Source organism: Scleropages formosus, chromosome 17, assembly GCF_900964775.1.
Source record: "Scleropages formosus chromosome 17, fSclFor1.1, whole genome shotgun sequence".
NCBI lineage: Eukaryota > Metazoa > Chordata > Actinopteri > Osteoglossiformes > Osteoglossidae > Scleropages > Scleropages formosus.
The window spans coordinates 1,894,790-1,919,505 of NC_041822.1; the positions used below are offsets into that span (position 1 = coordinate 1,894,790).

Genomic DNA, 24,716 nt, shown 5'->3' on the forward strand with positions numbered 1-24,716 from the left:
CACAGTCCAAAGACATGCTGTTGAGGTCCATCCATATTGTGTGAGTGACAGAGAGAGTGTGTTCCACTGATGTATGGATGAGTGACTCATTGTAAGTAGTGTATCTAGCAGTGTAAGTCACCGCAGTGAATAAGGTGTGTGGGCTGATAACACTAGATAGAGTTCATTGGAAGACACTTTGGAGAAAACAGTCTGATAAATAAATGTAATGTAAACCCTATCTGACCTGCTCCCTGCATCTTCTGTCCTCAATCCCACCCTTGTCCCCTGAATCTTGTCTCCCACAGCCATGACCTTCACTTTGTTCCTTTAACCATGTCTCGATCATCCCTGGTACAACGTTCAGCTGTAGCATTGATCAATCAAAACTAAACTGATTGTTCTCATTGCCAGCGAACCTGGATAATGAAATCAATGAAAGTCAGCTGACTGTGAAGAACTTTTTTTAATTGTTCACCTTAAAAGTGACTGACAGCCAACAATAACTAGTGAAATTGACAGCACTCATCATGATTTAAGGTAATAATGACTTAAGTTTTTTGTGAGAGAAAATTAAAACATTAAATGTGAAAATTTCAAAAGTAACAAAAAGGGTGACAGAAACATTACTAAGTAATTGGTTTTTTCTTTACAACTGTGTTTAAGTATAGGCGAAAAGTATTGATATCAAAAACCATTGTGAAAGGAGCAATTTCTCAAAAATTTATCTGAGTACAAATTACATTTTTATCAAATCATAAAATGAAAAATATGGGCATCGTTAAATACCAAGAAGGCACATCACAGTATATATTATCTGTTGATCAACCAGGGTAAATTTCAGCCATTTCTAATACAGATATTTTGAAAAAACAGAATGAAAAACAAGAACTCATGACAGTTGTGCTACATCTTATGAAATAAATGTTCTTATTTTGAAAGGCATCTCAGTCCTCCACCAGAAAGTTGGCCCTACTTTGACCACTTGTAAAAAACCATGTGAATAAAAGAGAAGCTCTAGCACTGTCTTCCTGTCAGTCACAAGTTCACGAGAAGGGTTTGATAAGTCCAAGGTCCATGGCCTTGACCAGACAGGAACGAGCCACATCAATCACTTCCTGCTTGCTTGGGTTGTCCTCCTGCTTGCCAATGACACTGAGAATCTCCAGAATTTCACTCTCAATCAGCTTCTTTGCGAGCTCTGAATCAGCGTTGAGCATGTTGTAGACAATGACGAGGCCTCTGTGCTGGACCTGGAGGTTGTCATGGAGGCAGAGTCTCTGCAGGATCTCCATCCACTGTACCGTCTGCAGGAATAACGAGAGAAAGTAGGTGCACATGGATCAGTGCTCATCTAATATAAGTCATTGCTAGCAGCCATCTGCTAGAAGTGAAAGAACAGTATTCTTTTACTGTGGTGCAGCACCTAGCACTAGTGCCTAACTTGGACTCTTCACATGTGGGCTGTTGAGATTGCTTGTTCTTCACTTGCTCATGCGGATTTTGTCTGGGTGCATTTCCTCCCACAGTCCAAAGGAGTGTTTAAAGTAAATTGGTGACTCTAATTTGTCCTTAGTGTATATGAGTGAGTGACTGAGTGTTTTATATTGCTCCATTGTATGGATGGGTACATCATTATAAATAGCTTAGCGTGGAGTATCCAGCACTTTGAGTTTCTTGGGCAAGGGTACCAGGTAAATATGAATTGTTCGTAACAGAACGCTTTAATTCTAGATGAAAACTGCAGATGCAGTGGACCATAGTGTGGTACAGGAACATGATGGATGCATTGTAGTGCTTGACAAATCTGCAGTGAAAGTGTGTGTCCAGTGGAGTGAGGAGTGAGCTGACTGAAAGGTCACAGAGGGGTCGGACACACACCACCAGTGTGAGTTTGGTGCAGAGCTTCTTTTGTGCAGCAGTGAGCATAGCCAGGGCCCCGGCTGCTGCTCTCTGGAGCTTCTCATCATCCTCGCTGCAGAGCAACACCAGCAGTTTCAGCTTGTCATTTCCATCCTCCATGTAGCGCTCCTGCACCTGGTTCAACATGATATAGACCATGGGTTACACCTACTGACCAATTTTTCCAGTTACCATCTTACAACATACAAGCATGAACTAAGAACCATAAAACAAGTAATGCATGTGAACACAGAGTAGCAGGAGCACTGGGCTTTTCAATATCACTCAAGCAGAGATTTAGTTCTTATCTTTATCATAAATATAATTAATGGTTCATGTTCATTTACATAAAGAGGCAGTGCTATTGTTATCTGGTCTTAAATTTCAGTAATTCAGAAACCAGGTAATTGTTTAAGTAATTAAATTATATTTGTTTGGGATCCTGCACATGTTCATAGTGTCCTGAGAAGTGTTAACTCCATTTTCAACTGAAATGTTTGAAAAATTATAAAATAGTGTTTTATAATGTTGAACAATAAATTCATGTGCATGTTGTAAAATGGATAAGCAGCTAGAATAGCACTTATCTCAATGTTCAAATTATAACAGTCAAACATTTAGTCTGGATAGTGAACTTATTTTTTACCACTGTTGGCAAGTCTAGTGATTCCAAGAGCATTCTTCAAGACTAACAGTTTTGAAAGAACTGTACCAACACAAGGTTATTGTCAGTGTAATATGTGCTGCTCACCTCTTTGCAGACCACCAGGTTGCACATGCACTCAGTAGCTGCTTGTCTGATCTGCTCGTGCTCTTCAAACATGTAGTTTTCAATCTCTGGAAGAGCTTTTTCTTTTATGATCTTGACCCTGAAACCCAGGAATAAGGGATTGTTTTGCTGTAATTAGTAACTCCAGTTGTTGTATAATATTATTAAGCTTAATTTAGCTGACATCTTTGTCTAAGGCAATGTATAAGTTTAGGTAACAAATCTGGCACATTTGACATGCAGAATATTCTTAATGAATCAGTAAAGGGTTGTAATTCAAAGATAGCATAGCAGGGGCAGGATTCAAACCGAAGGCTCACCTTAGTTTATCGTTCAGTGCTGCCAGGTTTGTGAGGCCCATGAGAGCCTCATAGTTCTGCAGGCCATCTCGCTCGGTGTTGAGGAGGCTGACCAGGGGTCGCACAACTTCGTATATCTGTCACAGACCGAAGGTGAAGTATAGCAAAGACAGACAAAAATTTCCACTAGGGCCACGTTTCAACTTGTTCTGCAGTATGAAACACTATATTTACAAAATCAGTTCAGTTATTATTATTATTATTATTATTATTATTTTTTTTTTTTTTATAGAGCACTCTTCTCATGCAGTGACACAGAGCGCAGTTCAATTTCTTTTTAATAGAAGTCTTTCCAAAAAAGGCGACGGAGTAATGTAAAACAGAGTGCATGTTATGTAATGTCAAGTTTAATATTTAAGAAATATGCTATCTGGCAACTAAGGAAAGGAAAAAAAAAATTCCTGAGCCACAGAACTGAGAGAAAAATAAACCTTTGCTTGCCCGCTATGGATGGAGTGGTAACCTACCCTCTCTCCAGGGAAAGCAATATCTGGGTTTGAGATGGCAGCAATTTTGGCAAGAGCATGGGAGGCTCTGATTTTGCCTGCTTCAGTACCCTCCAGAGCCAGTGGAATCAGTGCCTGCATCATACAGCCCCACAAACAGGTTAACACTCAATTCCCGGATGAATTGAACACAAAACTTCACAAAGCATGAGATTATAAAACACAGAGAGATAAGACTCCAATGTATTTGTATTTAATAGAAAAATTGTATTTTTGCTGAGATGTACATCACTTTGGAGAAAAGCATCTGCTAAATGAATAAATGTAAATGTTTTTCTTAGCACAAGTAAATTGTATATCACGGCCATCAGAAAGTTAGAACTTTTTTTGGTTTCTGCAACATGTAATTTAGCTTCAAGAATCTCTTGAGACACGGGGCTTGCAGAAGACAGTGAGACTGTATAGTTGAGCTTATGGAATGGGTTGGACCAGCAAACAAACAGGGTTAGGTATGTAAAACAAACAAAAAAAAAAAAATCACAGAAATTTAAAACAGAACTTTCATTTTAATATATACTTGACTTTGCAGTGATTAATCGATAGCCATTGTATTCTGTGCTTTAATAACATGGCTGTATTGTGCAATAGTGAGCACAAACTGCTTTGACTATCAATAGGAGACAAGTAATATTTTTGAATCCAAAATCACAGAAGTCTCACCTTTCCTCCTCCTTGGGCAACGATAGTGCCGCGGTCCTTAGCATCTTCTGCTAGGGCTAGAAACACTCTGCAGAGACAATGAGAGGAAGGAAAATCCTCAAAGTTGAGACATACCACTGTAACTTGTTGGTTGAACTCTCACTTCTGATGGACTTCCATGGTCATATTTTTATTGTCTAAATGCAACAAATCTGAAAAGATTTCTGGGTGGCTTGAAATTTTTAAAAAATGTTACATCTCTATCGGTATTCTGCGGTCGTCATTTTGGATCCAAGTCCAGGGGGGGACTGCCGCTAGCGTAGTGGGTAGTGTTACCTCCCTTGTGCTCAATCCCCCCATCTGGTTGTAGTCCCCTTGAGCAAAGTACTTACCCTAAAATTGCTCCAGTAACATTACCCAGCTGTTTAAATGGGTAAATAACTAAATAGTTTAACATTGTAAGTTGCTTCAGAGAAAAGCATCACCTAAATGAATAAATGTGTAACTGACCTCGCCAGCATCTCTTTGGTCTGGTCAGTTAGGATGGAACTGTCTGCCTTGACCATGCAGGTGAGGGCAGAGATCACCCCAGCCTTTAGCAGTCGCTTCACCCGCTTCGCAACAAAATCCTTCTTGTCCTGTGGGCAGACAAGCACTTTGTGATTGTAACATCCAAACACTGTACTATAAATCTGAATCGTCTTTCTGCACTGGCACTTATTTCCACACTTATCACATATAGCTAGTGAAACAACAAAGCTGTGGTCTGTTATTGCAATCACTGTATCACCCTTTCTGGTATGTGAACGAGAAATATATGAGTATATACTCAATATTTGACTATATATTTGAGTATATACTCAAATTGTACTTAAAAGATTATTATCCAAAGCTCAATAGAATTCTCTAAAATGTTCATTTTTATGTTATACACTCACGGTAACTGATTAAACCAGAGACAGACTATCATGGTTCTCACAAAACTCAAAAAGCTGAACTAAAATCACACAGCAGACTTCCAGCCCCATTCCCACCAAAAATGACTTTGTTTTATTTTAATATATTTTTTTCTGTATCCTTGTGAAGAGCACAATTTATTCTTGGTTAATTTATTAGCATGATATGACTACTGAATCAGGGGGGTGCGGTGGCGCAGTGGGTTGGACCACAGTCCTACTCTCCAGTGGGTCTGGGGTTCGAATCCCGCTTGGGGTGCCTTGCGGCGGACTGGCGTCCCGTCCTGGGTGTGTCCCCTCCCCCTCCGGCCTTACGCCCTGTGTTGCCGGGTTAGGCTCCAGTTCCCCGTGACCCCCGTAAGGGACAAGCGGTTCTGAAAGTGTGTGTGTGTGTGTGTGTGTGTGTGTGTGTGTGTGTGTGTGTGTGTGTGTGTGTGTGTTCATTTTTATGTTATACACTCACGGTAACTGATTAAACCAGAGACAGACTATCATGGTTCTCACAAAACTCAAAAAGCTGAACTAAAATCACACAGCAGACTTCCAGCCCCATTCCCACCAAAAATGACTTTGTTTTATTTTAATATATTTTTTTCTGTATCCTTGTGAAGAGCACAATTTATTCTTGGTTAATTTATTAGCATGATATGACTACTGAATCAGTGGGGTGTGGTGGCGCAGGGGGGTTTGACCAGGTCCTTCTCTCTGGTGGATCTGGGATTCAAGTCCCACTTGGGGTGCCTTGCAATGGACTGGCGTCCTGTCCTGGGTGTGTCCCCTCCCCCTCCAGCCTTATGCCCTGTGTTGCCGGGATAGGCTCTGTCTCCCCGCAACCCTGCATGGGACAAGCGGTTTCAGACAATGTGTGTGTGTGCACTACTGAATCAGCTATGAGATGCCCAGACTGTTGGCTTTACCAGAAAAACACAGTGAAGGCAACTTTAGGTAGGACTCTGGACAGTTTTCATAGAGTGTTGTGAGGACAGCTTTGTTACCTTGGGGTGCTGCTCGGGGACATGCTGCTTGGAGAACTGGGCCAGCTGAACAAGCTCTGGAATAATTTCCTTCTTGTCATAGCTGTTGGTGCAGTTGACCAGGGTGCAGGCCACAGCATAGAGAATGGTCTTGTCTGTAGACTGATCGCATGGAAACATGTTTTATTGTTTTTTTTAAATTTACAAGAAAAATAAGTTTTCACATTATTTTTTTTGTTTTCTCTAGTGACTTTCAAAGATACCTTAGAAAGTTCAAACATGGCTCTCATTGCAGGTTCATCTTCAACAAAGTCGTCCTTCACATCTGCATCATTTGTCAGGTACGCCAAGCCCTCAATTGCCCACTTCCTGGTACGTACATCAATGCTTGGATTGCAAAGCCATCTGCAACAAGGAAAATGAGATAAAATCATAGCCATGCATGAACAGAAAAATTGGAGCTGAAATATCCTTCTCTAGTTATATACATATTAAATAGGCTCTGCTTTGACAGTAGAATGTCATCCTGTTCTTATTATGTAATTCATTTTTATGTACATTTTAATCTGACCATTTTTGGCAGTAATGTTTTTTTTAATGTGAATAAATACCCTCCTCCTAATGAGTGCATGGGAGACCTTGCATAGCGTATGCTCACTTTCGGCACTGCTTGGCCAGCTTCTCCGTGGAGCCCTCTGCAAACTGCCTCATACTGTAGTCATCACCACCAGCAGAACCCAGCTTGCAAAGACCCTAAAGGAGGACTCAAGAAGTAAGCTCTGCACAGTTGAATTGTTTGCATAACATTTATAAAGCTTCTGATGCATGATGTATATAAACAATATGGGCATCTGTTGAGCCAATACATTTTGAGAAGCTTAAACACTGAAATTAGACCATGTTGATTTGAAACCTATTGTCTGATCCAAAGAAATACAACCCTACTCACCACCAAGGCACGGATCTTAATCTTCTCATTCTTGGTCTTCTTGTATATATCCTTGAGGAGAGACACGCCATTGGTGATGATGAAAGAAGCGCGACTCATCTTGCTGGAGGCATGAATGAGGGCCTCCACAGCAACCAGTTGATCCACCTCTCGCTCTGAGCCACACAAAGCCACCATCATCTCCATCACTCCCTGGCGGCCAGCCAGTATGTTTCCCACTTCAAATGGACCCTGCAGCAAACCTGAGAGGGCATTGATGGCATGGATATTCTTGTCCATGTTGTTGGGATCAAATTTGTTTCTGTAAACAGAGGAAAACAGAAAAATACATTGTGAATTGTTGAATATGAATGGACAAATGCAGCATGCATCATAAAAAACACGGAAACAGTTTAAAGTTGGAAAAAGAGTGTCTGCTGATGAATTTCCATATGTAACTTTCACACATTTTTGTGTGTGTGTTTGTTACTCTTGTGACGTGAAACAAAATGACGAGCTACCACACTCTTGACGATGGAACAGCTCAGTCTAGCACTCCTTTCTGAATTATGGTTTGAAACTTCTTTATTCCACTAGCTAATCTGCTTGGAGTCACCTTTGATCAACGTAAAAATAAAAATTACACATAACTAAGAATCCAATATGAAATAGACTAGATTACCTAAATTTTAAAGGATCACACATGAGAAAGTTACTACACTGGAACCTGAATGGACAGTGGATTCTAACAAATGTAATGGACCCCTCCATGGACATAGGGTGTAGTACTTACTTGATGTACTCATCGCAGATGTCGCGGAAATTGTCTCTTTCGGGATCACATCGTAAGTCATCATACAGCTTGTTGAGGAGGATACTGGCAATGAGCTGGGTGTTGTCTGTCATGGGCAGCTGGTTGGGGAGGTCAGGCACCTGTCCACAAACCTTCAAAATCTTTTTCAGGCCTGGAATGCAGGTATACGTGCAGGAACTGAATATAACCATTCTAAACATTTAGGAAACCACAGCTGCCATTGCCTAAACTCCTTTACTTGTTTGCTCATGTGAAGTGAGCAAAGCCTTCCAAGCTTCATGTAGATAAATGCAAAAATATGACAATTTACAGCTGTAAATTAAGGGGGACTTAAAATGGACTTGATAGTATTAATATTAACATGAATTGTACTCCCATTAAAGTGCACCATCAAAATTTCAAGATGACAGATGAATACCCTAAACCTGAGATTAAAAATGGTGCGTATTTTCCAAGAACAAAACACTGGATTTTACGACTGAGATTAATTGTAGAATGTTTTAGGTATACCAGATATGAAGAACATGAAGCCAACACTGAACCAGCATACCAAAACATTTCTGGTAATGCAATGTTTTTGAAACAAGAAATATTTGTATAAATATTTCATTAGTTTAACTGTCGAAAAAATTAAATAATGATAAAATAAGTTTTTCTAGGTTTAATACCCAGTTATGTCCAGTTTATGAAAAATACCCCCACAATCTTTGAAAATCGGGAAGTTCAAAACAGTGCTCACTTCATATGGTACCCTCGTATTTTTACATATGTTGAAAAACAAGTTACAGTAGCAACATTCTGCAGCCTGTGTTACCATTTCTTCTTTTAGCTTTAATAATTCAGTAGTAATGTTTTGTTGTGGTCTATACCTGAAGTTCCCTCTGTAAAAACAATATATGAATGACCATGTGATGAATTTTCTTCTACTCAGAAAAAGTAACTTTTATTCTGTAATATAACTCATACAAAGTTTGGGAACCTTTTTGGATAGTGGACTTGATGGACTATGGTACTTGAACACACATTTGAAATATTGCAATTTTTCATTCTTTATTTATGTTGATGTATTCATAGTGTTTCTGGGATGCTGCCTTTATGTTGCTGGAACACAGCTTTACTGTTATTGCGAATCAATAAAAAGATAGCTTTTGTAAAAAACTAAATATTTTTTCTTTATTGGCTTTGTAGGTTTTACATATCTGCCAATACTTCATGCATTTCTTGGATGCTCACCATGGTCAATAGTAAATAGAGTCTTTGAATGATCCTGGTCTTTCTTGTCCTTTCTGGGCACATTTTTGCTCAGCAGATTGAGGGCCTGGTCTCGTCCATGTCCTGAGACGTTTTTGTTGACTATCATGTCCAGGAGGGCTAACAGGATGGTCTTCAGGTCCTTTGTCGAATCTGTGATAGGAGGTGATAGGAACACATTCCTGGATCATCCTTACTTTTTTGTTGTTCTAGACATACATGTTGGTTGCGCTTTTACATCACACCATTTGTGCCTCAGAAACAAAGAGTTGTCATTATTATTAATGATCCTGCCATGTAAAGTCAACTAATCCATATTTCATATATAGTACTCAAAAGTCTGAGTATACCAGAAGACTCTGAGCAATACGAATATGGGATGAACTGGTCAAAAGAGTGAAAGCAAAGCAACCTACAAGCGTTAACCATGTTGACTTGTTTCCTGTTCAAACTTGTAAATGGAATGCCTTGTGAAAGACGATCCCTTTGGATAAATTGTGGTATAATTATTATTTATTTGTTGCTTAGCCAACAGTCTGTGAACACATTTGGCACATTTATACAGCTGTGTATTTCTACTGAAGCAAGAAAGTACCTTGCTATAAGGTACTACAACAGTACTAAGGAATGGGACTTGAACTTACTACCTTTAGGTTGCATGTCCATGTCTTTACTACCGACTCGTAATGCATTTGTTTAAATTATACAGTTAACAATCCTTGATTCTTGTTTTTCCCTGTGGAATAAAGTGATTTACATTTATCTGGCACTTTTCTCCAAAGCAGCTTACAGTGATAAGGTTACAATTATTTACCCATTTATATAGCTGGGTAATTTTTAGTGGATCAATGCAAGTACCTTGCTCAAGGGTAGGGATCAAACTTGCAACCTTTGGACCACTACACCATGGGCTATTTACCAGAGATGGGTCCTCACTAAAGGTAATTATTTCATCTGTTACTTATTTAGGCAGCTAAATTCCATTTTCTGAAATTACCACATTTTACTGCAGCTGCTACTCTATCTGCATATTAGCATGAGTTCTCCAGCTTACTCTTAATTCACATAAGTGCAACAGTGTTGATGGCATGCCTACCCAGGACTAGAGACTCTTCCTTCCCATAAACCCTCTTGTCTCCTCCGGTAAGGGAGTCGTAGACACACTGGAACAAGTTACAGGTTGCCACTGCAATTTCTTCGTTGTCCGTTGCCATTATGCTGCAGAGCTTGTCAATTCCAACAAAGTAGATGATAGCTGTCGCCTAAATACAGACAGATAAGGACAAGGCGTTACTTACTGGATTCCCATATGAAGTACTGTCCAAAAGGAATGTCCAGAAAACTTTTAAAAGTCTAATATGTAATGCACAAACTAGTGGAAGCAAGACTTGTGCAGTGAACTTGATTTAATCTCTTTATAAAACATTGCAGAGTCAAAAATGTAAAGTCATATCATGATACTGTGTGCATGAGAGAGCTGTAAGTGACCCCATCCTCCCAGATCCATCCAGTATCTCTCACCCGGGCCTTGTGTCCAGTGCACATTCCTGAAAGGGTTCTAATGGCAGCCAGAACCATCTCAGGTTTTCCCGTGTCGATGAGCTGGATGAGCAGCGACATGCCGTTGTTCTGGAAGATTCTCTCTGCTCCTGCATCTTCTCTTGCCAGCACTATCAAGTTGTTTGCAGCCTTCAGAAGGAGGACGCAACCATAGCATTAGTTAAATCAAAAATCTTGCAGGAAAATGGTCAAAATGATAGATGATATCAGAAAGAAATGTTTCTATTCAGCTTTTCCAGTATTCTCTACCTTCTCTTTCTTTTCTTTATCTGCTTCTTCCTCGAGCAAAATATCAAACATGTTTTGCACTCTGGAATCCGTAGAGAACGTCGTCTTCAGCTGTGAAATATTGCAGAATTCTTGCCAGAGTTATAAAAATCACACTAAAATAATCAGCTATGAAGCAAGTAATTCTTAATCTTCAGGAAGGTAACATTTTGCAGGTCAGTCAAGCAACATGCTTGCTAAATTTTTCATTCTTTTAAATCTTTAGCAATCAGTTCCCAGGACAGGCAGCTGACCTTCTGCTGGATCTCTGCCCCTAGCCTCCTCAAGGTTTCCAGAAAAGTCTTGTTCTTCGGCTCAATGGTGGCACACCTCTGCACGTCTTTAAAGGCCATGTCCAGTTTGCCCAGTTTCTCGTAAGCTTGACATCTCCTATATAGGGCTTTGATGTCCGAGGCGTTCACGTCAATCGCTTTTCAAGGAGAACGCATATGGAAATTATGAAGACACCACACAGGTCTGCAGAGTGTCACTTTTTTCAGCTCATTGTACCCACTTACAAAGAACAGACATAGCACGTCATATGTCTGCCACTCTTTACGTAGAGAAGGATCTACCTACTGTAAATGTTTTTTCAGGTTATTGTGGTTGGCCACACAGAATGTGGCAGATTATGGTGTGTGTAAAAATCCCTCCATGAAGTTTTCAGAGCAACTGGATTTGACTTTCAGGGATTTCACTCACCTCTGGAAGCATCTGAAGCTGCTTGGGCATAGTTCTCCTAAGTAAAAAAATGAGACAGGTTTAAGAAAAGGAGCAAGAAGTACCGTTACCATTCCATGGTGACCACACACAATGAATGAGCCCCACCTTATCAGTTGGTAAAAAATGAAGCTGACTGTTTAGTTGTAGGAAACATAGATGCTTGATTTGTAAATGTTATCAGCCGTATTATTTACGTTACTTAGAATACTTTCTAATATGAAGGGTTTCATATTGCAATAATTAACACATTCTGTGAACAACTTAAGCTCTTAATCTTGTAACAATTGTCCCAAAAACATCTGTCATGATGTACACAAACTAATTTACGGTATTTTCGACTCCTTAAGTTCTTTGTATTTACCAAATCGCGTATTTAATAAAAATAAAAACCTTATATTTACATGTATTTACATGATCAGGTTTTTTTTCCAAAGCAACTTACAATGTAAGGTTTCAATAGAATAAAATGCAAAGTAGTGTACAATGATTTTTCTCTTTTACACAGTCTGGTAATTGTTATTAGAGCAATTCAGGGTAAGTACCTTGATCAAATGTATTACAGTAGGAGGAAGCATTTTAAGCCCTGTCATTCAAACACAAGTCCTGCACTGCTGTGTGACTGGACCCTTCCACTGAAATTAATATATATTTATGTATGTATGCATAGCAATGTGGTCTGTTACCTTCTTCAGGTAGCAGGCAGATCTGTTCCTGTGAATGACTCCTAGTAACATCTTGTCTTTGCAGGTCTTGATGGCATTTGTGTAGCACTCGATGGCCTTGTCAATATCACCTGCCTGGAAGTGTTTGTTTCCTTCGTCTTTAAACTGTACTGGGTCTCCCATCTGGAATAAAAACAAAGGATGTGAGACCCACAAATAAATGGAGGAATACATTAAATGCTCAGTATATGATATGCTAAAAATACCACACGTGTATGGTAGTATCTCCAAATATTTTTTCAAACAAAAAAGCAAATATTTTTGCAGTTCCTGAAAAAAAAATCAGTTATGACATATTATAGTGTGATTTTGGCTATGTCTAAAAGAACATTGACAATATTCATATGAAGTATTTCAATCAGTAATTAAATCAGGGTAAATAACGATAGATTTAAGATAAAATTATTGTAATTTGCATTTTGTCAAACAAAACCATATTTTTCAACTGATGGGACTTTCGTGTCTCAGCCTAAACTAACAGTTTTTATTCCGCATGTTACAATTTAACACACAAAAATGAATAATAAAGTCAGTGTTTAAGTGATTTATCTAGTGAAGTGATTAAAAGGCAAAAAACTCACTGTGTACACGATTCCGGTCTTACCTTCTCCTCTTTGCGCTGTACTCTTCACCTGAAATCCCTGCAGCAAATGGCACAACACATGTTATCTCAAACTGTAAAGCACTATCTCTTCATCCTTATTTGGGCATTAATTTGTGGCCCTGTGAACCCTCACCATTGACACGATCTGACATGTGGAGAATGAACTTCATGTCCCCTCTATCCCCCATCATAAAACAATATTAGCTACCCCATCATCTAGTTTACATCAACACCATAATGTCCAGTATAAATGAAACCTTGCTGCACGTAGTACCTTTATAACTTTGAGTGCCTGCCCTTGCTTCTCTAACCCTGGCCTGCGGTGTATACTGCTTGTCTCAGTAATTGCTGTGTTGCTGAACTCTTGTCCCGGTGGACACCGTGCTCCATATATATCTCAATGAGATGGGCAAGAGCCAAGGTGTCAAGAGCTGTCACTACAAGTCCGGCGTGGGAAGGGGCCTACGGAGCCAAGGAATCCTTCTTGTTTAAATCCAAAGGAACTCAGCGCTTCAATACAGCATTCAAATAGTTACGCTCAACGTCACCAGAAAGAAGACTCAACATGCTAAACATTATAGATTAAAATAACAAAGCAATTGACTGCTTTAAGTCAAGAGTCACCCCTTGCGAAGTGGTCTCACCCTAGGTATGTCTATTTAAGGAGTAAGGATAACAGCTGAGCACTCACTATGAAGTATCTGCTCTGCCTTTCACAGGAGGGGGTAGGGCTGAGAGAGACAGCTGTCAACAGATGTACGAATACCCGGAAGCCTGGCAACTTCTAGAAAGGGGAGAGGGAAGGCTCTCGAGTGTGCGAGCAACGGGTGGGGTAGCCCCGCCATCACTAGAAGTTCCAGGCGCTTCCAGGTGCAGCCACATCCCAGCTTCCAAAGCTTTCTTTGACTTGGTATGTGGAGGTGTGACAAGGGAGACATAAAGTCAAGGGCTGTTGGTGTTCTTTGTGTCTGAGAGTCAGGTGTTAAAGCACAACAGCTACAACAGCTGAAGGTACACTGTGACTTGACCACAAAATCCTCAGATCCAAGCATTACTCACAGGAGGTCTGAGTTTGCATGCTGGGGGGGGTTTCACTTTAGATGTAAGGTGGCCATCTGAACTGAAATAAGTTTTTTGGAGAAAGTCCTTACTATGCTTAGTACTCACAATGGCTGATCTTAGAACTTAATGAGTGGAATGCGTAGAATGTCCTTCTCAATAACATTTTGTTTCATGTCAGACATCCTGGTTGCAGCAAATGAGGAGACAGATTTAAAACTCTGAGATAATTTTGGAGGTTTAATAGCATGGACATCAGCTGGGTTGTAATAGAAAATAAATTCTGAAAGGTAATGTGCAGTAGGGGGCAGAGAGGCTGGGATTCTTTAAACGAGAAGAGTAGGGTGAGAATGTGCTCTGGGTCTTGGGTTTGTTGTGGTTAAGATCATGGCAAGATATCTGCTGTGGTTCGAAGTCATGAGTTGTTGGTCACCATGGAGGTTTTGCTTCTTCTTTTGAACTGAGAAGCTGTTTTGCGTTTTGTTCAATTAGTTTGTTTCGAAAGAATCCTGGTTTTGACTATACTTTCTCCCTGTAGAGAGGCAGAATAAGCACTGCACCCACTGCCCTTCTCTGGTCACTGGGCCAAGCTGGAACACCCATGTGTGCCTCAGTATTGTGGTTTCAGCATATTATTTGTAGGTGGATGAACTTAATAATATTTAGATCTGGTAATCTTTTGTTTTTTTATATTTTTTATTCAGTATGACCTAAAAATGTGTCCAAATGTCAGTTTACTACAAGACTACCATAGATACAGTAGGTACAATATGGTGCCATGGCGCCACAGCGAGTAGCACTGTTGTCTCACAGCGCCTGGATGGTGCAAGAGGACGAGGGTTTGATCCCCGCTCAGCCCGTGTGGAGTTTGTATGATATCCCCGTGTCTGTCTCTCATAGAAAATACAATGTGTTCATTACATTAGGAGAAAGAGGGATGCAGATGCATGATATTTAAGTGCAGTTAGTTTCTTTCCACCATGTGAACTAATCTTCATCATACCAGTAGCTGCATAAAACTTATCTGAATATCCCTGTGCCGAAGATCCATACTCCCTTGCTCCTGCTCTGTGATATTGTTTTTGACCCTCACTCTACCCCTCAACCTGGTTTTTGGATTTGTCCTGTGCTAAAATGAATGATCTCAGCTCCAATCCCGACCTCAGTTTAGATCTGTGACCAGGCTTTCGAACATCGGTTTTATCCCTGACCACAGCTTTGACCACGGCATTGATCACATTCCAACATCCCTACTCCACATCCAGCTGCCCTTTTCACACCTCTGCACAAACATCAGCACCCTCGAATCTTCTCAATAAGCTCTGCGATTGGCTCTGACCCCTTGCCTACACACATCATCTTTGTAATCACCTCCAAACACAAAGAATGACATTTGATCAAAAGTTTAATTTTCTTTTTTTGCAAATTGTGCCTCCTACTATTATACTAAGTTCACCAGCCTTTGCTATGAGTGTGCAGCTGAATGAACATGTAATGGAAAATAAAGATTTCTGTTAATTCCTCAGTTCTTAACTAACCACATATGTTGTAGTATTTATGGCTGTTGTCTTGTAAAAGGATGGTGCCTGATTTGAGTCCTGCTCCTGCTGTAACAGTCTTGTCCAAGCTTCTCACCCTGAGCTGATATAGTGAGAATATGCTGGTGCATTAATGGGTAAATCATACCTGATAAATTTTCTGTCACCTTGGACAAAATTTTCCAACTCTAGAATAAAACTGCAATCTTTCAAGACATAAAAGAGAAACCTTTGGTTTCACTGGTTCACAATTTCACTGTCAAATACTATTTGCAATTTCTTCTGTAAATGAGATAAATTTTTAGTTGCCATTACTCTCCAAACAAAAACGTTTCTCTCCAGCATTCCACCATGACCTTTGTATGAAATATTGTGAGTTGTGTTTGACTTGCCAAAGTGTTCCCACGTATCTCCTCTACTCATTTCTCTGCATTGACTTCCTATAGCTGCCCGGATCAAATTCAAGACCCTGGTTATTGCCTACAAATGCATCAATAGAACTGCTCCTAGCTATTTACAAGACTTGATCAACCACTACACCCCGACCAGACACTTCGCTCATCAACTTCTGCCCACCTGGTGGTCCCGCGCACAAAAAGGTTAAGGACAGAGGTTCTCGGTTCTGGCTCCGTTGTGGTGGAACGATCTCCCCCTCTCACTCTGAACTGCTGAATCTCTGTCCACATTTAAAAAGGGTCTTAAAACTCACCCCTTCCAGACTCACTTTGCCCATGATCTCTTAAGTTCGCACAAGGTGGAAATGTTCATGCACTAAAACTTTAAGATCATGTCCGGATAACCCTTTACTCAGCTACTCCTGTAATGTAACGTAAATGTTTATATATATCTCAAAAAATATTACTAGGAAGGTGATTTGGAATCATGGATATTCTGCTAATGGGGGAGGGGGCGGTGGTGCAGTGGCACAGTGGCACAGTGGGTTGGACCGGGTCCTGCTCTCCAGTGGGTCTGGGGTTCGACTCCTGCTTGGGGTGCCTTGCGACAGACTGGCGCCCCATCCTGGGTGTGTCCCCTCCCCCTCCGGCCTTATGCCCTTTGTTACCAGGTAGGCTCCGGTTCCCCGCGACCCCGTATGGGACAAGCGGTTCTGAAAATGTGTGTGTGTGTGTGTGTTTCAGAAGTCGTCCACTGGGTGGCGATATAAAGCTGCACTAAAATTACACGAGTAACAATTACTATATGCAGTATGGAACAGGCACCGACCGTGTCAGTCTGTTAGTCGTGAACTGAAACAATTCAGGTACCAATCCTTGTTCATGTCATTAAATATTAACCGGCCAAATATTCAGTAAATCATCTTATAATGGAACTTAATTTGAGCACGTGGGGAAAAGAAACCCTTTAAGTTCACATTTTCAGTATTTTACAAGTCAAAACTTTAACAATGTATTTTTATGTACCCTATGTTTACAGTCTAATGAAGGTGGAGATTAAGTATTATTCATGCATGAGAATAGTCATATGGAGGGTTTCGGCCATATGGTTACCGATATTGATTCTTACACAAATATGTCACTTTTTACGCAAACTTAATCCAGATTTGGGGGATGCTTTTGATTTTGTCCAACTATGGTACAAGTTGGGAGGTGACATGTGCAGCATCCTTAATATAATTTTCACTGTGATTTAAAAGAAAACATCAATATGTGGCATTGTGTTTAAATATTTAAACGCTCGGTCCACATTAATAACGTTTTCCATTTCTTTTTATGGGAAAAACAGTCCTGCTTTACGTTGCTGCACTTTAAAATAGTCCATTAGATCGTCTGCAGATGAAATGAACCAAAAGCGTCAGTACGTTGACTGGTTCCAGTTCAGCGCTGATATTTAAGCGCAGGGGTGTCTGTCCAACATTTTTTGGCAAAGGCCACAATCGCTGAAGTGAACTGAAGTGAAAAAATCATGAGACGCGTTGACTCAACGTGTACATTGAAAAAAGAAGAAAAGAAAAAAGGAAAAAAAAAAGATTTCATTCATTGTATTTGTTTAAGCGCGGTGTGTGGTAATTGTAACTGTTTTCGTGTGATTCGATACAGTTTATTCCATTTTATGGTTACATACATGGTTATATATACGGTTATATATACTGTACTATAGGTGTATAAATTATTATAATAATAATTTAAAAAATGTGGTTGCAGGCTGCATTAGGATGAACGGCGAGCCGCGTGTTGGATCGGCCACTTAAGGGTTATTAATTTGTTACTAGTACAGTGTACCCGCTGTGTGTGTGTGTGTGTGTGTGTGTGTGTGTGTGTGTGTGTGTGTGTGTTTAAACGTGCGCTCAGTGCGCGGCTAGGACGGCAGTAACACAGCGCTCAGACTAGGCTAGGGCGGGGAGTCGGGTGGACTCCGCGTTCCTCCGGAGCGACGGAGAGAGAGAGAGAGGGAGGGATAAGGAGAGAGGGAGAGAGAGAGAGATTGAGAGAGAGAAGGGGGGAATCAGAGAGAGACAGAGAGCCGCTAAAGAGTCCGAAGCAGCGCTGCTCTGTTCCACGCGCTCATCCCACGCGCACAGACGGATCGCTGGAATAAGAGCACACACATGAATCCCGGATAAAGACACCATCAGACTGATCAGTCGCGGAGGAGAAACGTGCGGTTATTCACTCCGTGAAGAGCAGACGCGGATCGTCGGGAAGGTAAGAGACCGGAGGGCAACGAACGGGGCAAATTTCTGCTGTCACCTGTCTACCTTGGACGTGTATGTGTGTGTGTGTGTGTGTGTGTGAGACACACTGAGTGAGTGACAGGGGCTACTAGGAACCGACACCGCCAAGGTTTCCATACGCCGTACGGTCTCTGCACGAGCGCTTCATCACAGCAGCTGATCGCGCGCATACACACACACACACACTGTGCCCTCAACCTTGACCGGCTGTGGGACCAGCTGCCCTGAAATGGACAATTCAGTTGTACCCACTGTACCGTGACCGTACTGTACCCACTCTCCGCTGTATTTTTATTTAGCGAAATAATTATAATAATAGAGAGAGGCGCGTTTTAGCTTTTTTTGACACGGTTTCTCTACATGCTGCGGCTTTACGCGTAGAATCATGGTGAAAGTGCTGTGCTGTGTGTGCATGGTTGTTATAAGAAGGACGAGTACTCTGCGCTGTGTGTGTGTGCGCGCGCGCGCGTGCTGTGGAAACGTGTGAAATTACATAATGGTGCAGGCAGGGGGCCGATGCCTGCGCTGTACTCCGTGTACAGAGACCTGTGCGTGTTATTAATACATCCATCCATGCATAAGAGCTAAATTCCCTCAATAATAAGCAGCTTGTTGCTTTTTTATTTGAAAAACCGAATCGCCTGTTTGTGGTGGGAAAGGACAGTGACGGTATGAGCGGACGGGGTTCGGCTCGATATTGCGGAGACGGAGAGGACCGAGGAGGAACCCTGTTCTCCGGGGTTCGGTGGCTGCTCTCCCCGCCCTCCGCCCCCGGTCTCCGCTCTCCGCTCGCCAGGAGAGACGCTCAGATCGGCGCTCCAGCTCCTCACTCCCTCCTCCTCCTGGCCCCACATTTTGACCTTATTTCACCAAAAAGATTTAATTCTGACTCGCGTCCGATTTTTCCTTTCGGAGTAAAGAAACCGTTTACGGCACGATGGCGCAGCGGGGTGTGGCGTTCGATCGGACGTGGGTTCGATGCCCGCTCAGTCAGTGTGGAGTTTGCGTGTTCCCCGCATATTATTCGCGTGGGTTTCCTCGTGTGTTTCAGGTTGATCACTCTAAATTGCCCACAGCCTGTGTGTCATGTGCTCCTGCTGTACAGACGGGTGAATGATTGTAGGGAGTTTACTGTAGTGTGTCTAGCACTGTAAGTTATCTTTGACAGAGGTGTCAGCTGAACACTAACAAAGTGATCATCCTGTGTTGCTTTGGAGAAAAGCATCAGCTAAATGAATATGTGGGAGTGACAGAGAGAGAGAGAGAGAGAGAGAGAGAGAGTGTGTGTTCCACTGATGTATGGATGAATGAGTGACCCAGTGTAAGTAGTGTATCTAGCAGTGTCAGTCACCACGGTGAATAAGATGTGTGGGCTCATAACACTACATAGAGTTCATTGGAAGTTGCTTCAGAGGAAAAGTGTCTAATACACACACACACACACATTTTCAGAACCGCTTGTCCCTTACGGGGTCTAATAAATAAATAAAATTTAAATGTAATGTAAATAAATACAAAGGTTTTCTCTAGGGCTTTTTTAAGAAAGCATCCTCTTTGGCGGCCCTTTCCCACACTTTCCCGAGAAGGAGGCTGAATGTGTGAGACAGCACAAGACCAGTCAGTCAAGGTTAACCAGTTAGCAATGTTGCACAGACACCAACTAAAGCCATAGAAACACAGAAACACCTCCTATTAAATAATATTTACTCCTGAAGCGCAGGTTCACCCGAAGTAGACTTTGCAGTCTCATTTTCTAAAGTTCAGGCTCCATATGCAAAATTGTTCTGCTGAACTATTTAACACACACACTTTCTGAACCACTTGTCCCATAAAGGGTTGTGGGGAACCAGAGCCTACCCGGCAACAGAGGGCATAAGGCCAGGATGCCAGTCTGTCGCAAGGCACCCCAAGCGGGACTCGAACCCCAGACCCACTGGAAAAGAGGACCCACTCCAACCTACTGTGCCACTGTGCCCCCTCGAAATTTGGATGTGACCCCAACGTGATTTGAATGCACAACCTTCTGATCTGGAGTCAGACGCGCCACGAGGTCCTGCTTGAACACATAATAATAATAATAATAATTGTTGTTGACCACCTTTTAGCTCACGGATTTGTCCACAGTAGCTTGATAACGTTATATATTCCTGGTATTATTTACTGATTTATATAGCAGGGTATGCATACAGTATCATTTCAGGGTAATTACTTTGGTCAAGGACATGACACCTGGGACGAATGGGATTCAAACCACAGACCTTCTGACTGTAAGGCAACAGCTGTATTCAGGACATTTCTTACTGCCCACGACATGTGCTGGTTTCTCCTGCAGGCTGGGTTGCCTGTCTGTAATCGGAGGTAATAATTAGCAGTTGAGGTCAAACCTCTATTAAACCTGTTGAGAAATCTTGACTGTCATAAAAGCAGATAGTGAGGAGCCTTGACAGTTAAACAAAGGGAACAAAGTTTTCTTATGTTGTCCCGAGAGCCACTATAGCAGGAAGTTTATTGTATAGTGACCTCTCGAGTCCTATACAATGTTGTGTGCAGAGCGAAGAGCAAATTACATGACAAAGGTGTTTGTCAGGTCTTTGCACTGCTGGGAAAAAGTTTGATTTTATTTAACATGCAATGTTCTTCACACAAAACGGGGGTGCGGTGGCGCGGTGGGTTGGACAACGGTCCTGCTGTCCGGTGGGTCTGGGGTTCGAATCCCGCTTGGGGTGCCTTGCAACGGACTGGCGTCCCGTCCTGGGTGTGTCCCCTCCCCCTCCGGCCTTACGCCCTGTGTTGCCGGGTAGGCTCCGGTTCCCCGTGACCCCGTATGGGACAAGTGGTTCTGAAAATGTGTGTGTGTGTGTGTGTGTTCTTCACACTTCTCCATGCCACTCATTCACATTTATTCGTGTAGCTGATGCTTTTCTCCAAAGCAACTTGCAACATTGAGGGTTATTTACCCGTTTATACAGCTGTGTAATTTTTCTGGGGCAATTTAGGGTAAGTACCTTGTTCAAAGGGTACTACAGCCAGAGGTGGGGATCAATCCTACAATCTTCAGAGCTAACAGGAGTAACTGCAACCAATACGCTACCAGCTGTCAGGGTAAAGGCAAGTCTATCACCAAATTTATTCCAATAGTGCAATTAGACATTTTAGCCCAGAAAATCACTGTCACAAAAGTGATGGATCTGTGTCACAAAATGTATAAAGTGTGAGCAATACTGTATATAAACAAAGATGGTTCAATGATATGTTGAATCAACTCACCCAGAGGCAAGACAACATGGGTTGAATTTTTTTAGCAGCCGTACAAATGATCAGATAAAGTCCTTCTTGTTTTTTTCTCACATGATTCACCCTCTGCTCCAGCAGACACAAATACAAATTGCTTTTTAAAATAGACCAGTACTTTGAGGTTAATGTAAATTTAGGAATGTTTTTTTTTTTTTTCTTTTTTTGGAGCCATGACAAAACATGGTCATAGACCTACCTCTTTATGTTGCTCTTATTTTACTTTGAATCCAGTGGAGGTTCATCACTCTGTCTTTGAAATTCTTCACGAAGTACGTCTCCTCCAGGTATTAGTGTTCAGCGGACCACAGCACAACATGTGTTCTCTATATTTAAACACACAAATTCTACTCAGCTGCATTTTTCAGTTGTATACACGGAAATTAAATAGTTAACTTATTGTATCAGTACTTTTCATTATAGAACTTTATTCGATTACATTTTGTCAGTAACAGTTTGCCCCCTTTGACACACACACACACACACACACTGTCTGAAACCAGTGTTGACATAATTTTAATAATTTTTTTGTGTGTTCAGGCAGCCATGTAGGGAAGGGTGCTGTGTGAGAAGGAAGTGAGTTATGCTCATTTTCCCCCCATTATTGTGGAAAGGCAGCATGAGCATTGTGTGGAATAACGTTTACTCTTCTTTCAGTTGTGTCTCCACGGTGACATGTTACATTCCGTTTGGGCCTCCCAATCACCCTCACCCAAACAGCTTGACATCAGCCCCACTTGTTTCTATATTCACTGTGGAGCGCTCTGTAAGGAACCACATTAGGCTCTAGATGTGAAATGTCTCTGCTGTGGCCTCTGGGAAATTGGCCTGCGCAGCTCCGACTTGCTACATTTCGGCCTGTTTACTTGTCCTTATATGATTCTGAGTGAGTGGGATGTTTGCTCCTCTTAAGGTGGGAGGACGGCGAGGGGAGATTGTGTCGGCCGTGTGGCTGAAGTGCGGCGCTGATTTTTGCTTTTTTACGTCTGGGATGGGATGATGGTTCGAGAGCAGGATGCCTTTCCTTCAGCCGTGGCGCTTGGCTGAGAGTCTTGTTTCCGTCACGAAATCAGTGTCTCTCTGCAGACGCGCTGCAGCGTCCCTCATAAGCATGTGTGGGGTGATGTGCAGTGGACTGCAATGAGGGTGCTGCTCGGTGCAGATTTATAGAGCGAATGTGTTATGAAGCAGGCTGGCAGGGAAAAAAATCACCAGGCTAGATCTCAGAGCATGCCTGTGGTGGTTCATAACAGAAGGAACTGCATACCAAATGAGCGCCAGATTGTCTTCTCTGTGACATACACCTGGTGCTCTCGGCGTTACGTGCAAAAGCCACATTGGTAGCTCTGGCATACAAAGTTCTTTTTGCATTCTTATTTATTTGTCATCTTGGGCAGCACAGTGCCACAGCTGTTGCCTTACAGCGCCTGGGTGGTGTGAGAGGACATGGATTCGATCCCTGCTCAGTCTGTGCGGAGTTTGCATTTTCTCCCCGTCTCTGTGTTGGTTTTCTGTGAGTGCTCTGGTTTCCTCCCACTGTCCAAAGACGTGCTGCTCAGGTTCACCCATAGTGTGTGAGTGACAGAGAGAGTATGTTACACTGATGTATGGATGACTGATCCAGTGTAAGTAGTGTATCTAGCAGTGTAAGTCACCATGGTGACTAAGGTGTTTGGGCTGATAACACTATGTAGACTTCATTGGAAGTTGCTTTGGAGAAAAATGTCTGCTAAATAAATGTAAATGTCTTATTGCAGGAACACCCATCTAAAGCCACTATCAACTGTTGCTGAGGACATGGGAAACTGAACCAGATTTTAACTGTCTTCCTAATTTTGGTGTTTGTCACACATTTTAACCGCTTGTTTTCCTGTTCAGCAGTTCTTCATGGCCTGGCCAAGTGCAAATGTGGTAATTTCCTGGTTTTCACCATTGCTGCCACTGTGGCCTCCCTTCAAGTAGTGTGTCATTTAGTCTTTTTTTTTTCTTTTCCCTCATATGTTATTCTGCAGGTGTGAAGGTCTCTGGACCTCTCCTGCCCTGGACTGTGTCAAGTGCAAATAACTCTTTTGGTGTAGATATGAAAGGTCATTTTGGCAGTGTGTTTGAATAAGAAAGCAGCAGATGCAAATTCCTTGCTGGGACCTAAAGGAAAAAAGTCACCAGGGCAACAGCAGAGCTGTGTATGGTGTCCAGGGTGTGTGTGTTTCAGGTGTCATTCAAAGCAACAAAACTAGTTATATAGTTCTTGTAGGGGGATGCGATGTGACAGCGGTTTTGGCTGGGTCCTGCTCTCTGGTGCGTCTGGGGTTCAAGTCCTGCTTGGGGTGCCTAGCAATGGACTGGCGTCCCATCCCGGGTGTGTCCCCTCCCCCTCCAGCCTTGCGCCCTGTGCTGCCGGGTTTGGCTCCGGCTCCCCGTGACCTTGTATGGGACAAGTGATTTCAGAAAATGTGTGTGTTTGTGTATTTCTTGTATGTTATGAGCACGGTTGTTATTTTGCAATACATATTATTCTAAAAGTCTAAGCCTTAAAACATTGTGTTGATCAAAGCTGTTTTGGGAGGAAATCCCAGAATATAGAACAGTACAGATGATGAATTATTGGCATGTTGTAACAGAGGGGCCTCACACTCAAGTGTCTTGTTTAGTTGTGTGTTACACGGGTTTTACTTTAGTTATACTCATGTTACACATTTAATGAAAACGAAAAGGACGTTTCGGAAAGGGAAAAGCCTCAGATAACATTAATAGCCTAATTCAATCCCGAGCCTGAGTTACAACTGTGTTAGGGGAAAAATACAGCTTCTGTTTGCTGTTAAACTAGTTGCATAAGATGGTAGTTGCATAAAGTTGCATAATTGAATCCCGTGTCATCACAGTAGAGCAGAGCACTTTTACGAGTGCAAATGGATGTCGGAGCCATCTTTAGCCTAGCTGGTGTGAATGACATTCGAAGATTTCATGATGACACAATTTGGGTTCAGAGCACAACGATTTATGTCTTGTTTCTACAAACGCCGTCCTCGTTCGTTTCTTTGACTCCGTCCTTGGTGCAACTTCATACCTAGCAGGACTAGAGCTGCTTTTTTTCTGGTGAATTCCTGAACTTTTTACGGGGAAGTACAGCACCTTTGCGTACCTGAAGCTTTGAGGTTTAGAAACAGAGCTCTGTCTCTGCTC

The 24,716-nt window shown here is 41.9% G+C and overlaps 2 protein-coding genes across 4 annotated transcripts in view; one reads left to right on the forward strand and one right to left on the reverse strand.

Annotated features, from left to right (window-relative positions):
• Window positions 1-542: 542 nt before the first annotated feature.
• Window positions 543-13,309, reverse strand: unc45b (unc-45 myosin chaperone B). Of its 3 annotated transcripts, none has more exons than XM_018759975.2 (21): window positions 13,087-13,304; window positions 12,931-12,990; window positions 12,311-12,472; window positions 11,607-11,643; window positions 11,159-11,334; window positions 10,887-10,976; window positions 10,599-10,766; window positions 10,174-10,339; window positions 9,060-9,230; window positions 7,806-7,977; window positions 7,034-7,334; window positions 6,743-6,837; window positions 6,348-6,489; window positions 6,106-6,246; window positions 4,665-4,792; window positions 4,176-4,242; window positions 3,477-3,590; window positions 2,971-3,086; window positions 2,633-2,750; window positions 1,861-2,016; window positions 543-1,286 (listed from the first exon to the last, which is right to left on the reverse strand). In XM_018759975.2, the coding sequence occupies exons 1-21, from the start codon at window positions 13,087-13,089 to the stop codon at window positions 1,026-1,028; spliced, it is 2,844 nt and encodes a 947-aa protein (XP_018615491.1). In that variant the 5' UTR covers window positions 13,090-13,304; the 3' UTR covers window positions 543-1,025. The 3 variants fall into 3 exon arrangements, with proteins under 3 accessions (XP_018615491.1, XP_018615493.1, XP_018615492.1); XM_018759977.2 differs by having other exon boundaries at window positions 13,228-13,303; XM_018759976.2 differs by having other exon boundaries at window positions 544-1,286; window positions 12,954-12,990; window positions 13,228-13,309.
• A 4,569-nt stretch (window positions 13,310-17,878) lies between these two features.
• The window catches only part of pip5k1bb (phosphatidylinositol-4-phosphate 5-kinase, type I, beta b), a 55,410-nt gene continuing 48,572 nt past the window's right edge, over window positions 17,879-24,716 (forward strand). The window contains exon 1 of the mRNA XM_018760058.2: window positions 17,879-18,213. The gene's annotated coding sequence lies outside the window, so the exon portion shown is untranslated. The remainder of the gene's footprint in view (window positions 18,214-24,716) is intronic.